This window comes from Micromys minutus, assembly GCF_963924665.1.
Source record: "Micromys minutus genome assembly, chromosome: 15".
Taxonomy (NCBI): Eukaryota; Metazoa; Chordata; class Mammalia; order Rodentia; family Muridae; genus Micromys; species Micromys minutus.
In genome coordinates, this window is record NC_137984.1 from 53271394 (window position 1) to 53289041 (window position 17648).

Consider the following 17648-nt stretch of genomic DNA (forward strand, 5'->3'; position numbering starts at 1 on the left):
TACCAGCACTTCCCAGAGCAGCAGTGCTGGTTCTCAGTACACACTGACACACACTCAAAACTTCAGTGTTGATGGCAAGAATAAATAAGTCAGTCCAGGAGAGTGTCTCCAGACAGCTACATCCATACGCCTCTCCCACTGTTGTCCTACTTTTAAGTATTCATTTTGCCATCTACCCAAATCCTTAAAGAGTTTATTGAAACCTTCCTCGAGTAGTCTGGACCTCACTCTAACTCTAGTCTTCACACTCAACAGCTGTAAATGGCAACAGCTGTAAATGGCTTGCTTTTTTTCTGTGAGCTCTATTCCCCGCCCCCCTTTTTAAAGGATGGGTTTTGCCCTGCAGCTCACGTTGTCCTAAAACTTTAAATCTTCTTGCCACAGCACTCCAAGTGCTTCTGGTGCTAGAAAGGCAAAGCACTAAATCCGCAAGCATTACAGCCACAGTTCCACACCTAGCAACCATATGAGAAAAAGCTGAGTGTGGGCTATGTCCTTGTAATCACAGCAAAAGTGGATTTATAGAGCTCCCTGGCCAAGAATGACACTCCACATGTGTGTACTCTTCACATGAACACAGGCACATGCCTGCACTTGTATATGTGCACACACAGATGTACAGAGCCACCCATGACTGACACTCTAATGTCTTGCACAGGAAGCTTATTGTGGAGACTGGTTTTAAGATAGCTAGAGCAAATGTGTTGCAGGACACCCACCTTGAGGCTGCTCTTTTTAACCCTATCCGTGTGCAGAAGAACAGGAGCATCTGCATGTGTCACAGGCCCACAGTTGGTGCACATGCTGTTGGTTAGGGCCTCACTCTGAGAAGAGTGGGCACAGGAAGCTAAGAGGGCTTTTATTTTTTCCATGATACACACTCAGTCTCTTACTTTCCTCTCTATTGACCACCCCATTGATAAGGCTCTCATCCACGTCACACCTCATCCTCCTCTTTCTGTCCTCAGACTCTGGCTTGGAAACACAAGGCTTCTAAGATTTGAAACGAAAGCAGGCACACTGGTCTCTGTGCTGCTCATGTGCAACCTATCACATTCACTTACATTTCCATCTGCTCATTTTGTCTGAAAGAGAGTATTACTGTATGTCCCACATTGCCCTTAAAAATACTACACACACACACACACACACACACACACACACACACACACACACACACACGTATATACAAATATATATATGTAAATCAGTCTGTACTCAAGCTCACCAATCTCCCGCCACAGCTATCCAAGTTCTGGGATTACAGGCTTCAAGTGTAACTTGTAGACGGGACTATAAAGTTATCTCTATACAGATTTAGATGAAACATCCGGACTTAGTCAAGCAAAGTGACTCCCAGAAAGCCATGGGCATGGTGTGGTTGCAGGGGGCCCTGTATCACAGCACTGGAATATACTGATACTCATTCACCTTGGGAATCAGTAAGGACAGAAACTACCTCTGTATAACAGTAAACCAGAGATTGCTCTCTGCCCAGGGTGCCCATTCTAACTTAGACAGGATAACCACCATATGAATAGCTGCTGGTCTAGAAACTGAAAAAAATAGAGGTGAGGTATCTCACCCTGCTCTTTAATTCCAACCAGCTAGCCCAGTCAAGGAAAAATGCTTGTCCATCTACTGGGAGACAATGAATCTGTTACTCCCCCACCTTGCTCTAAGGGGAACTGTACTCTCGGCCTTGTATGTTTGGGGCAAACACTCTATCACTGACTATATTCCCAGCAGACACTGCAATTGTGTGTGCTGAACACTCAGCCACATCCCTAGCAGATACTGCTCTTGCTTAATACATCCCTCAATAAAGAAGAAATTAACAGAGTATAGAAAATATTACAAATAATAAAAAATTAATGTTATTCTTTAAACATCAGGCCAATAATTATACACGTATACATATATATGTATATATAATACTATGTAAACAAAAATTTAATAATTTGAAATAATTTTAATATATATAAAGGCATGAATTTAGTAAGTAAAGAGTTAATAATCTGGAATATAGATGGTAAATTATACACACAAAAAATGAATGTAAAACTGAGTAAATGCTTTTATATCATGTAAGGATAATTAAAATTGATTCATTTTTGAGTTTAAAAATGAGTGAAACAGGGCTGGGTGGTTGGTGCTTATGAGCTTTTGTTGCTCAAGCTCAAGACCCTGAGCTTACATCCCTGGACTCCATGTGAAAGCTAGGAGGATGGGGAAGAAAGGGCGGGCTCACTGGCTGCCAGTCTGCTTTCGGTTTAAGCAAGAGACCGGTCTCAAATCAGTAATGTAGAGAGTGATACAGCTGGACACCAAGTGTACACACCTGCACAGACATCAGACATGCACACATAACATAACATGACATAACATAACATAACATAACATAACATAACATAGCATAACATAACACAGAGAAACAGAGCTTAGGGGGCTGCTGAAAATTTGACTAACATTTCTAGAAGTACTAACAAGACACCTACATTCTAGATCACTAAACACATGGGATGCTATCTCTGTGGTTAAAGGCATGCAATAGAATATTAAAAGCAACAAGCATTAAACACAGCAGCATAACCATATGACATAGAACCAAACATGCCAAGTACCACAAAATGTTACTATGTTACACGTTTCTTTTGAAGATTAAACCTGTGAAGACTGGAAGCCTCCAAGCCCAGCTTCTTTTGAGACACACAGGCAGCTTGTCTGGGGTTCTGGTCCTCCTCTTTTTGGGACACACAGATGACTGGTGTAGAGCTCTGGCTCTCTTCTCCTTGGTGGGAGTTTACACTTTTGCTGTGAAGTCCTGTATTGATCTAAGAAGCACTGGCTCTCTGCAACTATGAGTTGGATGGCCAGAGTTCAAACAGGACCAAAAGTACTTTAAATAAATGTTCTTGTCCAGAAGCTGAACCACTGTTTGTCCCGCCCTGAGGCTACATTGCTGCTGGCCTGTTTTTGTATGTTGATAAGGATGGCATGTGTTCACATAGCCATATGAGAGGCTAAAGGACTTGGCAGGGGCTCATGGGACCTATGCAGCCTCAGGATTTGCTATATATAGGGTCTGAGAACTAACTGTCATGGTGCTGAGGAATTTCTGCCAAGGAAACTGAGTCATCTCCCTTCCAGTCATTTATGGTCATTTAATCTGTGTGTGCAAGTGACATACTAATTTGGTACTATTATACAAGTCATTTACTTTTTAGGGAGCAAACAGGCTTCTTTAAGATACAAGTATGTTATATGTGAATATACATATTAACATATGCATTTATGAATAAAATGCAAAAACACTTCAAATAACTTTATTCTTTTGTTGACCAGTGAAAGTCCAGCGTGCGTAGTGTCCACTTGCACACCATATCTAGACTTAAAAGAAGAGTGGTCAGGGCATTTCACAGTGATTTGGGAGTAGCAGGACTGCACTCTCTGAGCAGTTACGGCCAACAGTAACCACAGGTAATGAATGACACAGGCGTCCATGCCACGGCTGAGACTCCTCACCACCAACACTAGGCTTCTACACCTAGCTCAGAGAAGCAGCAGACTCTGCAAATCACAATGACTCAACCCATGCAAAAGCTGGAGCAGGGGGCAGTTCTCACAGACATCCACTGCCCCATCCCAAACCTGTGGTCAGGACGGAGAAAAGAAGCTGCTGTGTGTTCTTCACTGACAAGCACAGCAGCTGTCTCACCAGTTAGCAAATATTATCTGCCATTTTATTCTTATTCAAGTCTTTTAAGAAAAAAGATGCTGTAAGGCAACCATGACCTAACCCAGCTGACATCCACCTTAGGGAGGTTATTCTCCTGTGTGGCTGCTTCTGCTGAAAATGACCAAGTTGTGAAGTCATATTTTCCCATAGTTATTTTTAGACACTCTAGCAATAGTTTGCTAGCTCTAACAAATCTGTGGACAAGGGGAAACACCTAAACCCTTGGTATCGGCTGCACAGCTCCTGTCAACTATAAATACACCCACGTTCACCCTACTACTGCATCCGAGTCCCTGTGAGAACAAGGCATCCCATGAGGTCATGTCACCTACAACTCAGATGGTCTAAACTTTGGATCTTACCTGCTATAGTGTTGAGAAACATCAGATACTCAAAGTTGGAGATTTCCCTTCTTTGCCAGCGCTGAGTCATATTGGAAGACTTATACAGCTGCCGAGGAGTGGCCAGTGATATCCTCCTGGAAAGTAAGCAGGCCAGAAAAACACTTCAATCCAGTTGCAATTAGCATAACTGTTTGACATCAGTCAGTAATTTGTGGCTTGGCTTTCTTGGGTAAATTGTAAAATATTTATTTGTAGACATCAGCTCTGTTTGTGAATTCTATTATAGAGAAAGGTAAGTCTAGAAACAGCTCTATCTGTGAAATACAGCTGCAAATGGGTAATTACAGTACACAGGAACAAAATGGTGCTCAAAACAAATCAAGGTAGATTAAACCACACAGGAAGTCCACTGTATAACAACCATCGCAGAGTTACACAGGTGCCCGCCTGCAGGCCTTACTTCTCAGGGGCAACAAGCCTGTCATTGAACAAAGGAAGCACAAAGTATACTGTCTCTACCTGCATGATAAATACACAGCTCTAATGTAAAGCAAAACAAACAAAACAATGAGAACTTTGAAAAACTGCACAGGCCCAGGAGTGTAAACATAGCTTTGTGGAATAGGCTGCCATGGTTGTGTAGTCCAGGCTCAAGTATTTATTTGAAAATTAGGGAAGCCTAGTATATTTAGAAAACTACGATAAAGTCACTTGTTTCCTGAAGCTGTTAAAATTCATGTTACTCTTAATGCTGCTCCTAGACCAGTAGAAACACCGGGCAGTTCTGTCCACTGCTGTTTCATGCACTGGGAGTTGTTGGTGCTGAGGTGGTAGCATCTTCAAGAATAGGGGCCTTATGAAGGTCCTAGGTCATAGGGCACTGTCCTCGGGAGGAATTAATGTTGGTCTTATGGAGTAAGTTCTCAAGACAACAGACTGTTCTGCATGTTTGGCCCCATCTCACATGGCCATTTTTCTTTCTTGTCCCAGGGAACCCTCAGCACAGGCTGAGTAGTTGAGGCCTAATCTTTCATGATCAACTTCTAAAACTGAATTAAGTAAATCTGCTTTCTCTGTATTACCCAGCATCAGGTACTCCTATAACTGAAGCAAGCTGACTAAGGCAACATGTTAAAAGTAGCCACTTGGACTGTAACTGATGAAGAGACTCAGAGCAGCCCGTTGTGTGGTTCACTGTAAGCAGCTGCAGTTTCTGAAAGGGCATGCACTTCTCAGTTTCTCAGACACTGGGACCAAAGTGGACCTAGTACCTTCACTTTTCTGGACCCAAACTAACGCTTCACAGAGGGATTTTGCTTTTTGTTTTTGAGCCTGGTAGACACTAAATACAAACCCCAGTCTTCTCAAAGATGTATGAAAAGTAAGGGCTACCTAACGTTGAAGTTGAGAAATTAAAAATGTTGATAGCAAGTACAATCAGTATTCTCTTTGGCTCCTTCTGACTGAAGAAACTATAGGAGAAGATGACTTGGTATCACATGTGGGATGTGAGTTTTTGTCTGCCAGTAATTTTTTTTTTTTTTTTTGTTCAGTGAGAAAAGACTGATTTTTAGATCAACATGAGCCACCTTGACAGAAGATGAAAATGGGAATTTAGAAAAGACAGGGGTGATGATGCAGTTCTCTAAATCTAAGTTTTCTTGCTTGTAGATTAGTTTTTATTACATAATTTATATAAAATATGAGTCCTTTAAGGTTTAAGAGAGATAGTCAATGTCGGAATTAAGACACAAATTGTCCCCTACACTGGGAAGTACTCACTGAACCACACTGTGAATATTAATTAATCAGAGATGCATTCATGAGGCCACGCTACCTTAATGGAAATCATCCCTTTGTCCTGAAATTGCTTATTAAGCAACAATCTGATTTGCAATGTGACCTCTGTGGTGAGCTTGGCTAGGGGATGCTGAAGTCAGTTGTTTGGGAAAGGTAGCTGCCTTTGAATTTAATAATGCTTTGTTGTGTAAAATTAAGTGTCTGAAGGCTGTAGCTGAAAATTCCTGAGAGCTGACTTAATTTTGCATATACTGGCAGAAGCAGGTGTCAAGAAAGCACAGCATGAATTCCTGGAGTCTTTGTTATTCTACAGGGACACACCAAAGAACTTCTCCTTGGAAGAGCATCATTCCTACCTTTGGACTTTCCACATGCAATCTTTGGGAGCGGGAAGGGGTCTGTGTGCACATCTGTTTTACTCACCTATGCACCCTCATCTGTGGGTGTGTGCACCCATGCACATGTATATACTGCTTGCACACATTTATAGTTTATGAAGTGCCTTTTCTTTGTGTTTTAAAGGATATTTAATTTTGAACCCCTACACAGACACTTTCCCTTTTGATTGTAGATGAGAATGTCATTACTCTCACCATCTATCTTTTCTTCTTTTAATTACTGAAGAAGTCACAGTAAAACATTCTCTACCCTTGGCACCCATGCCCTACACATTCCTTAAACTTTCCTTCTTCTCCCCCACCATGCAGAAACAATGGCCCAGCAGCTCACCCCACCTGGTCTAAGGGACTTCCTTGAATAAATCATTCTCAGAATTCTAACCATCTGACCCTCTAGTCCCAGACAGGGTCCTGACTTACATACTCAGTAACCAACAGGCTTAAAGGTCAATATGCTTAGCCAATGAATTTAAATTATAACCTTGCTGATGTAACCTGCACCCCTAAAAAGTATAAAAACTGCTTGTAACAGCCTTTTGGGGCCTTTCTTCTCTGGATGTGGGCCACCCCCAGTGCACTGGACTAATAAAGCTCTTGCTTTTGCATCAATCCCTGATCTCTCATCTCATTCATGGGAGCCTCAAACAGATAAGACTCAATTTGGGTCTTACAACCACTACATACTGAATTATTTCTAGATGTTAGATATCCTTAGTATTATCCTGCTTGTAGGCGGCAGGTCTAGGCCAACTGCTTGGTTTCAGACCTCAGGACAAGGGGCTGAGATGCATATTTTACATACCAAAGCAGACCTGGCCTCCAGGTTCTTCCATACCCACCCACCTCCCAATCCCTACCTGGTATACCCAGACCCCCAACCCTGAGCTTCTCCAGCCCAGGCAGCCCTTCCCAAGATTTTCTTTGCTATATAATTCAGACATTTCAGTTTCCTTTTCCCTGTTTCTCACTTTTCCCTTCATGCTGCATGCTTAAGCTTTCTCTATTTCTAACTCCCCTCCACCTTCCCCATGACTTCTTTCTTTGAGCCAGTGAATTCGCCTCCCTAGAGCAGCTTCCCAACAAACCTGCATTTATATATATTCTAATGTGGCTGGAATTTGCTCATTTCATCAGTGGAGAATGTAACTTACCACCTACATAAGGTTCTCCTACCCTCTTTTGTTACTTCTAGGATAACATGTTTCAGAAATATGAAAACTGAGCTTGCAAGAATACTGTTAGGAAAACAAGAATGAATTGAGACTTTAAAGGAGAAAACAAGCCAAGACAACAACCTGCTGTTCCAAGACCATGGCTTTAAGAAGTGACTGAAAAGGTAAATCTACTGAGTATTTTTCTACCCAAAAAAGTACTCTTTCAGAAGTTAAAGAAATTGATATCTATAAGAGGTAAGGCATATAGTAGGGGAGATGTTGTTTATTTTGAATAAATCATATTCAGGCAGGTTCAAAAGCATTACAGAAACTTATCCGTGCCCCAAGGAAGCCTATAGGTGGTCTTTTCAGGAATTAATGGTTATTGAGTAAAATGATAGGGGGTGTAGTGGGGGGATGGGGTCTTACTTTTAACCAGGAGAAAGACAAACCTATTTGTGTATTCTTAACATTCATTCCTGGAAGAAATTCTTGATGATTAAATGTCTTAACTGTGAGCACTTGGGAAGGAAGTAGTGATAACCACAAGTCAGCTTCGATTCAATCAACGAAAACAAGCCTGACAAACCACTCTCACTGTTTCTGATAGATTAAGTTTAAATGCAGTTTTCTTTGACTTGCATTTTTTATCCATGCTTCATTATCTACTAATGTCTTGGTTTAATGTTCTCATTCTCCTCATGACTATCCTGAGCATGTGCAGACACGGCCACATTTGCTCTCGTGCTAGAAGCTGAGGGGAAGCACAGTGTATGGGAACTCTGGCTGGAAAACACTTGGGAAAGCCCTTTGCTACTGTGCACTAAGCTGCGAGCTACAAGGTTATGGATGAATGAGTCATGGCCACTGTCTCTGGAATGCCCAGTATCCATTTAGGGAAGATGGAGAAAGACTGGCCTTGCCACACAATGCTCTGTGCTTATCTTTGAGAATTTAATAGTTTGTGGTTGGCTTTCTACACAGAGGCTGGTACTATAATCCTCTTTTTCTTCAGGGAGGAGGTGGCAAGGAAACAGAGGCATGTCTTCCAAAATCTCTAGAATGCAGAGGATCCCTGAGCAAACACTCCCACTGCTTTAGGGGTGTAAGGTGATCTCTTCTAGCCAAAGTGACTTGAGATCAAGATTCTCAGAAGTTTCTGAGAAATATGCTCCTTCTTAAAATTCAAACATTTAAAGAGAAATCGGTTGTATCTTCTCTCTATTGGTTGTGTGGAGATGGGGTGCCAGGGACAGCAACACTGATTTTGTAATCAGGAAGCTAATTCAGACAGCTGGCATCACTAAGTATCTGAACCAGAACCAGCAGTGTCTTAACTCATACAGAGACTCACACATATGCAGAGAGAGGGAGAACTTTTTTATTCAGGTACTCAATTTCATGTAACGAAGCACAAATAATATAGATAATTAGTCACTATATTTTCTGTTTAGAAACCTTTTAATAACATGAGGTTTTCAATGATTTTTCAAATATTCCAAATGAAAGATTTAAGTAAAAGTTAAAAGTATACTATAATGAGTAATTGTTACTCTCAGTAAACCCAAAGATTTTTTAACTTAATAATCAGTCATTTATATCTAGCATTTATGAAACCATAATCTCTATGCTACTTGCTAGTACTTAACACAGATGCCATATGTGGTGTTTGGTATGCTGGTGCAATATGGCTTTAACTAGAAATATGTCTGTCTTCTCCTCCTTCTCCTCCTCCTCCTTCCTCTTCTTTTTGGTTGACTGAGACAGGTTTCCAGGTTTAGCCCTGTTTTTCCTGAAACTCACAGTATAGACCAGGCCAGCCTGGACGTCACAGAGACCTTCCCGCCTCTGCCTCCTGAGTGCGGTGGATTTGACTGGATTAAAGGTGAATGACTGTAACACTGCAGTCACTGGAGACATGTTTAGTGAGTCTGCCCTTGCCATTCTCTATTCAGTGCAGTAGTTTCCATATGTCCTCCCCATAAATAACCCACAGAGCAAGAAAAGTCCTTAGCATTAGAAGTTATTATATGTAAACAAACTACAGATAATGTATAATGTGATATAATTACCTGGCTTGTGGCAAACCATAGCTGGTCCCCACTCCAACCCGAGGCAAGCTGTAGACAACTTTTTTAACTGTTGCTTGGTCAGGAAAATTAAACATCACAGAGGCTGCAGCAGAAGAAAAGAAAGGGCTTTAGCAAACTACAGGAGGGATGACCACTTAGGACACAGAATCCAAGGGCCTACGGTGGCTTTTCTGTAATGTCAGTGAGTCTTCATGGAAGGTTAGCCTGTTCTGCAGCTTTGTCCACATGAAACTGAAACCAAAGACTTCAAACACACTTGGCTTCAGTGATAGCACACAGACAGGAATACAGACAAAATCAATCAGTGTTGGACGTACAAGTGAATTGTATCAAGGACTTTTTTCAGGCTCCTTCAGAGACTTACTTCGGTTTGCCATGAATACTTCCAGTGCAGTGTTCTGCAGAAGGTACCGTCTGGAAAACACAGCTCGGATCTCACTGAACATCCATTTCCCATGAAGTCCCTCAGTGTATGCAAGAACCTAAGAGAAGGAGGTAAGAGGAAAGGAACCAATAAATTAGGAATTTAAGATCTGGAAAACACTTCATGTAGTGCTGTATAATATGCTAAAGGAGGTATCTTCTGCTTTCATAATATGTCATGGTATGTATTATACTGCATGTTTGCATAATTTCCAACTTTCCAAACTCCCTTGACTCAAGAGGAAACGAAGGACTAAAAAGAACTATATATTCTTAAACAGAAATTATCCTGTTGGTACTACCAAATATTTGTCCATCTTTCTCTTTCTCCCTTACTTCATGAAACCAGTTACCGCTGTGTTCAGTTTTTCCTGACTGGTCTGAGCAACTATTTTCTGGTGAAAGGTGTTTGTATGTTATATGCTGTTAGTGCTCAGTTTCTCCCTGATAACATTCTGTTTGATGCACCAACACTGCTAACAGCATATGAAGACTTTTTCCTTGGATCTGTATCTGAATGTAAACTTTGGTGAAAACACAAAGTACTTCTTAATTTTCACACACATTAGGTTTCTGTTGCTTTGCTATATATATAAATTATATATATAAACTATATATAAATTAGCTATAAAATGTTCTAATGGATCTTATAAGTAAAAATTCAATATATTTTTCTAATTTTGTTTTGGTGGATGTGTGTACGCACACACACACACACACACACACACACACACATGGAGGGCCAGCTCTATGAAGTTTTTCCCACATGACAACTTCTTCCCATGTATTTTATAAAATGGTGCCTCACTGCAGGTCATATTTACTCTGGCACTATAACCTACTGCACATCTGAATTTTATACGCTAGTATAACTTTTTTCAGAATGAAAAAGAAAGACTACAAGATTGCTAACATCATCTCCATGTGTTAAGTAACAAATATCTTAAGACAAATAGTTAAAAACTGTATGGTTATTTAATACCTGCATACAATTATTTCATTAAGAAAAAAAATAATTAAGAGCATTATAATTCAAACAGTCAAATGAGTAAACCATGATAATCTTTTGGGAAGCCTCTGCTGGGCCCCTCATATTAATCCTGGTATTCCATGGAGACAGTTCCCTAACTGTGCCTGGGTATACATCTTGTACACCCAGACACAGATGTGTTTTCACTCATCTCTGTCCATAGGAACTATGGTAGGAAGAACATTTGCTTCTAAAAGGTAACTGGGAAAACAAACTGGACTGAATTTATAGTCTTTAGGGTCCACCTCATTCCTTCACTACTTGCTCTGTTAAGATGAACTAATGCCCCTTCGATATGTTCCCTCTACTAGCTTGCATGATGTAAGGCCAATCAGGAGGCACCAAGGAGCTACCTGGAGAACGGGCTTTCTTTCTGTGCTGCACTCCCTCAGTCCTGCCTGGTCTCTGTGCCAGCTACTGAGATACACAATGGCCAACTGCGCCCACTGGCCAGCAGTTCCCAAGGACTTCCAACCCTAGCAGTTCAAAAGCAGCATCTCTGGTGAGGACATGCCAGGAACAGCTTGACCAACTCCTTGGAGGGAACTCCTAAAAAAAGAAAACTAGCTAGAGGACCACTCCAGCAGGACCCTGTGTCTGTGGTAGTCAGGAAGCTAGCTCATGGCTAACACAGCCCAACATACTCTTCCTCCTTATATGCAGAATTCCTATAGTTCTTAGAATTTTCTTCATTTCTTATTAGCCATTCCCTGTGCCTTTAATCTCTTGTTTTAATTACAGTCATTTACATTGCTCTTCAGCCACATACATTGTAAAGTGGTTTCTCTCGACTGCCTAGACCCACAGGGTTCCTGAAAGGCCGCAGAAAGGTTATGTGGTGAGATCTTAGAAACCCGGGTCTCGTGTAATGAGAACAAAAAGGCTCTGCACATGGAGGCAGAGGGGACAGAGGGGATGCTACTGGGCATGTGACGAAGTGTTAAAATCTATTGATGTGCATTTCAGAAATATAAAGGAATATCACTTACAGTCAAGTGAATGCTGGTTTTATGGCCATGTTTCCATAAAAACCTGGGCACCAAGCCCAGGTCTGAAATATGAACCGATAAAACAAAGCAGTCGATGCATACCTATACTTGTTACATAATGCCATCTAACTTTTAGGACCTTCTATTACAGGGCTGAAACTTGCTCTCCTTCTAGTCTGAAATCTTCTCCTGAATCATTCAAGTACTTTTATCAGCACTGGTTTCCGGTTTTGATTTCTTCAAGTCACCTTCCCATATCCCCTAGCTGTTTCGCCTTGCTTTTGTAAAGTAGCTAATATATTACAAAATCTGATCACTACTAAGTAGTTTGTTTGCTTTTGTTTCCTCAAAACAGAGTAAGTATGAAGTTCCTTACATTCCATAGGTCAGACACATGAGCAGTAAAGCATCTTGATTCCAAATCTTATGGAGTCTCACTGATTTTTTTTTTAGAGTGGCCACTAACTGTTTTAAGTGTTTGGTACACAACAGGAAAGAGAAAAGACTGTGCTAACCTGTGACGTAAGGTCACCCTCATTCACCTATGAGCTGAAGCACACAGAAATCAGGATGGAACACTGACTTGTAAACCACCTACCCAAATGTATGCTTAACACACATTATCTGGTGATCATGTTGAAGGAAAATAGGACTGATGTGCACTCATGTGTATCAGACATGGACAACATTGTCAGAAACATGAACAGAGCTGTCAAATCAATTTTGTCTTTTCTTTTTCTTCAGAGGCAGCTAATACTGTGCAAACTAAAAGTTCTTGTTTAGTGATGGCCTTGCTGACCTTAGGTCACCTAACACACACATTAGGATGTGCGGCACACACACTCCTCTGGGGATAGGGAGAGCGCAGGTCATGAGTTGGGCAGTAGCTGCTGTTAAGAACGACTGAAATGCCTCAGAGGTTGCATGTGTTCTCGGTGCTCATGTTTTATTGACATTTCCAGTTTCAACAGTTTAATTAAAGGGCTTGTAATTCAACAATAAGTTAGTTACAGGTTGCCATTACTTTTGTAATTCCATGTAAATTACAAATGGCTCAGGACTTTAGCAAATATACTCAAGACAGAATAGTTCAAAAGAAATTTCAGGATTTTATTCACACATGAATACATGTGCTTTTCCTCCACCTGCCAGCAGAAGTGGGATGGAAGGAGCTGCCCTATCCTGCGGGCTGGCGCGATGTGCCTCCGGCTTGTCATGCCTGCTCTGGTGACCGTTCTCCCCAGCAGATGCAAGAAAAAATAAGAGATGTCGCTTCTTTTCTATTTCATTTTCACAGCATCAGTCTCTTGCTAAAAATACAAAGGGGAATTAGATCTGCTGAGGGTGAAAGACTCTCAAACACAGGGCACAAGAGACAGGGATGTACAGATGAGGAGTGGACACTCTGATAGTCGCTTTAAAAATCCTCTTCCAAGACAAAGATCTTAGTAGTTTATTTCCAAGACAAACTGGATCTATTTGGACTATCAACTTCAAGATAGTTACAGTTAATCTTTGATGGTAGATTAGTAGGTGATTTTGGAATATAGCTTATAAGAATATTGGGTAACATTTAAGAATAAGATCTGACAATTCCTCTAAGCATGTGAACATGATGTTCATCACATTTTATTCAATGCTATTTTAATTGTTGCCCAAATAGTTTAGTTGGATATTGTGTTAATTATACATAATGAAATTCAACTTGGAATATCAGTTATTGAAGTCTGTTTTCTACCAAAAACCCAACAAAAATCATCAATCTCTTTTTTTTTATACTAAAAACAATTTTTCTCTCATACAAATTATCCCAACCACAGTTTCCCCTCTCCCAACTCCTCCCAGCTTTTACCCAACTCCCCTCTTCCCTTATAAATTTTTAGCACATCTTTAAAGGGAGAAAGTCAATTATAATTTTCACAACTATTTCTGTATTTTTGTAGTCAGTGATGTTCTCTAATGCCAGTAATAAGCTGGCAGGCAATAACGCTAGTCATACTATTGAGATGGGTTTCTAATATTATTTCACATTTATTGTTTAGCAATTAATACATCCCAACAAAAATTAAACAATGTTGTTATAGTTCTGAATACTGAACATATGTTATCATGTGCATTACTGAGATATGTTACAGGATAATTAGGGATCAAAACACTGTAGTTGCCCAGTTTATGTAGCCCACCCATAAATAGCTTTCTATACATTAATCTTTACCTGCTGTACTTTATCAATTTGTACATGCTAGCCATAGATTTAATTAAGTCTTCCCAAGGGTCTGTACTCTTTGTAGTGGTGAACCCCAGGTAGTTACATCTTTTTGATTTTTCAGTTTGCTAAAGATAAGAAATATATGAGCTAATCTCACAGAATGCTCTGAGGTCAGATAAGATCACTCTTTTAGCAAAAGCACATTGCAAGTGTTTAACAAAGGATTCCACATTACTATAATTATCCCTACCTTCTTGCATATATATGTGTGTGTGTGTGTGTACACAGAAGATCTCTGCTCCTAACCACCAAAAATGACATCATCAACAATGCAATCCCTCACTGAACTAAAAGCCACTGCAAGTTTCCTTAGCTGTGACTCATATCATAGATATTAGACAAATGAACACTTCTGATCCCAAGACCCAGCTCTAGAGCAGCCACCACTGTTGCTCTGTCATCTGTAGTGAAGACTGTAAGAACACTTAGCCTGTCTAAATAGAGTATAGTTAGGCCTCCTTTGTTCTATCCATCTTCTCTTAGTCCTGTCCCCATTTCATTGTCATTTGGCTACTATCACTTAAAGATGCCATGAACATATACTATCACCATATAAGGACATGGATATTAGTGAGGCAGAGTGGGCTATGAGACCAGGGCGTCAGCACTGTGTTGTGAGGAGGGAAGCTGACAGAACAGTAAAGGACGGGTGGGAGCAGATCACAAGGCTAGGTCAGAAGAAGTATATGGAGTGTGGGCACTTGTCTGAGAACAGTGACACGGCATGTGAGGACTCTATACAAAGATGCCAGATCATTAGGTTAGCACTTCAGAAATCATTGCCGCGACTACAGTGAAGATGAGATCTTAACAGCAAAACTGGGAGTTTGTCCCAATAATATACATAAGCAGTAAATCATTATTAGTTTAAAAAATATAAGCTCATTCCCCAGAGTGCCATTTGTGTCCTTTGCATTATCTTACGTGTGGCAAGCACTTTTAAGATGGCCGAATTTATTACCTGCATCCCTCAGAACTGACAGAGAATGTGAGGGTGGAGATCTGGCAGGGTTCTTTTTATTCTATTACTCTGCAAAGTCTCCACAGAGGGCACCTCAATCACTTTGTTGGATGTTTAATTTACAAAAATGACCAGAGGTGCAGCAGGAGTTCTCTGCAAAAGCACCCTCCAAAGTGTGCCCCCAGAGAAAGGGATGGTGGGAAAACGGTTTGGTTTTGACTGATTCATGGATGTCCCCAGGTGGAAACACTGTATCTTTTGGCCCTGTTTACTAATTTTCTCAAACTTGGCAAACTCTAAAAGTCTTAAAATTTTCTCTTTGTTGTTTTTGTTGTTGTTGTTTGTTTGTTTGGCCAGTTGGTTAGATTTTTTTTTTTTTTTTTTTTTTTTGGAATTCGGCCCAGGCAAAAATGTTGTTAAGACACTAATTTGTAGAAACTAGAATATTAACTTCTTTTGCAACTTTCTGCACTGTGACAATTTTGTGACTGGTGGCATTTATAAGTTCTTTATTTTTAGACATTTTTCTTCAATTTCAGATCTGAGTTTGCATGCTTTCTTTGAACAAATATGGTCAAACTGCTATTTAGATGCTATAAATTGTCAGTAAAGTTGTTTGGCCTTTGAAAATGTATCAGGTGAGATGCTAATGTAATTATTTTAACAGCCAAATTGGGCAATATTTACCAAATGACAGAAAAGAGAATTTTATTGCTGTTGCTTTATGTTTTGCTGGCAATCCAATCTGTTATGCCATGATAGAACTCTTTCACAATATTACAACTTTTTGCTATAAAGTATTTAAATACACAAAAAATTGAAACGTGTCTAACATTATAAGAAATTTTACTTAATATTTTAAAAATTAGACTCAAGCATCTCCTCCCGGGTTAGCATTTGGTCGAGGGAACCTGCAAGAAACTGTACAAAACAGAAGCACCAATGTCTTCACAGCTCTTACCCACAAAGCTCTGAACACTAAATACCCTGAAACAGACAGTTCATCAACATGCAGCACATAGCACGCACACGCACGCACACGCACACACACACACACACACACACACACACACACGCACGAGCTACAAATACTAAGAGTGCTGTGAAATCCCACATCTATCCACCCTGTGCCTTCTGCCGAGCTCCAAAGCCAACCATTCTGAATACTTTTCAGGTCCCCAATATGCCATGTTCTGTCACACTTCAGTGCCCCTGCACACAAACTTTCTTCTGCCTGCCAATCCCTCACTGTTGTGTTCTGTTCATCAACTGCCATTAATGATTAAACTCAAAGAATCTACTGCCCCTTCTGAGAGCCCCGCACCCCCTCTTTATAACAAAGCAAACCACCTTAGCTGTTGGCTTACTTGGTGTGTCTTCAACACCTGCGGCACAACAGCTCAATGAGGACAAAAATTCTCAATGTCCTCATTATTTACAGGTATTTATTTGATGGTCATGTTAAAGCAGAAGTTACCCAACACATACATTATTAATATCTCTAATAAATCATAAACAAATTAACTGATCTGTATTTAATAAAATATATGTTTAGAAAAGTAACTTGTAGCACATTTTATTAGACTGATTCACTTTGTTTTAAGTGTGAGTGTTCTGTCTACACGCATGTTTGTGCACCACTACTTGCTGGGAATCTGTGTGAGTCAAGAGGGCACTAGATCCTTTTGAACTGGAGTTAGGGATGTTTGTAAGCTACTATGTGGGTGGTGGGAAATAAATCTAGACCAGTTGCAAGAGCAACAAATCCTCTTATTTGATAAGCCATCTCTTTTGCCCCTAAAAATGTTCTTAATAAATATGGCCTATAACAATTTAAACCACTCACTAGGGGCCTTCAAGTTGAGCTACATATGGTAGCTGTAATTTCAGTGCTTGGGAGACAAGGCTAGCAACTCACAGGATTGTAACTCCCAAGCCAACCTGAGCTACACAGGGAGATTCTTCCATGAACAAAGAAACAAGAATTGACTTGGGGATTTAGGGCAGTAAAGGACTTTTTAATATCCTCAAGGACCTGAGTATGATCCGTAGCACTGTGAAAAGAAGCAAACACGCAAGCAAGCCTCCGAAAGCCCTAGACTGATTCCAAGTTTATTACAGACTGGACTGGGCAGGACATGAATGTTTCTCCTTTCTAAGTTTGTGGCGGCTATTCTTGGTTTTCTACTTGACTATATCTGGGCACAGCCATGAAGGATTTCTTTTTCCTAATTATGTCATTTGAAGTGGAAAGACCCACTTTTAATCTGGATCCTTTGGGTTGGGAAGATCACCTTTAATCTGAACCACACCTTCTAATGGCAGCCTATATAAAGAACATGAAGGAAGAAAGCATTTTATCTTTGCCTGACTGTTCTCATTGGCAAGTCCATTCGTTCACTGACATTAGAGCCTACTTCTTTGGGACTCTAATGTAGATTAGAGTTG

The 17648-nt window shown here is 40.4% G+C and overlaps 1 protein-coding gene across 3 annotated transcripts in view; it reads right to left on the reverse strand.

The window, feature by feature from the left end:
• The window catches only part of NBEA (neurobeachin), a gene marked incomplete at its 5' end in the record, with an annotated part of 531924 nt that overhangs the window by 86470 nt on the left and 427806 nt on the right, over nt 1–17648 (reverse strand). For all 3 annotated transcript variants that reach the window (XM_080929212.1, XM_080929210.1, XM_080929211.1), the window contains 3 exons: nt 4102–4217; nt 9508–9610; nt 9893–10010. In XM_080929212.1, the coding sequence (XP_080785338.1) occupies nt 4102–4217; nt 9508–9610; nt 9893–10010 (337 nt within the window). The remainder of the gene's footprint in view (nt 1–4101; nt 4218–9507; nt 9611–9892; nt 10011–17648) is intronic.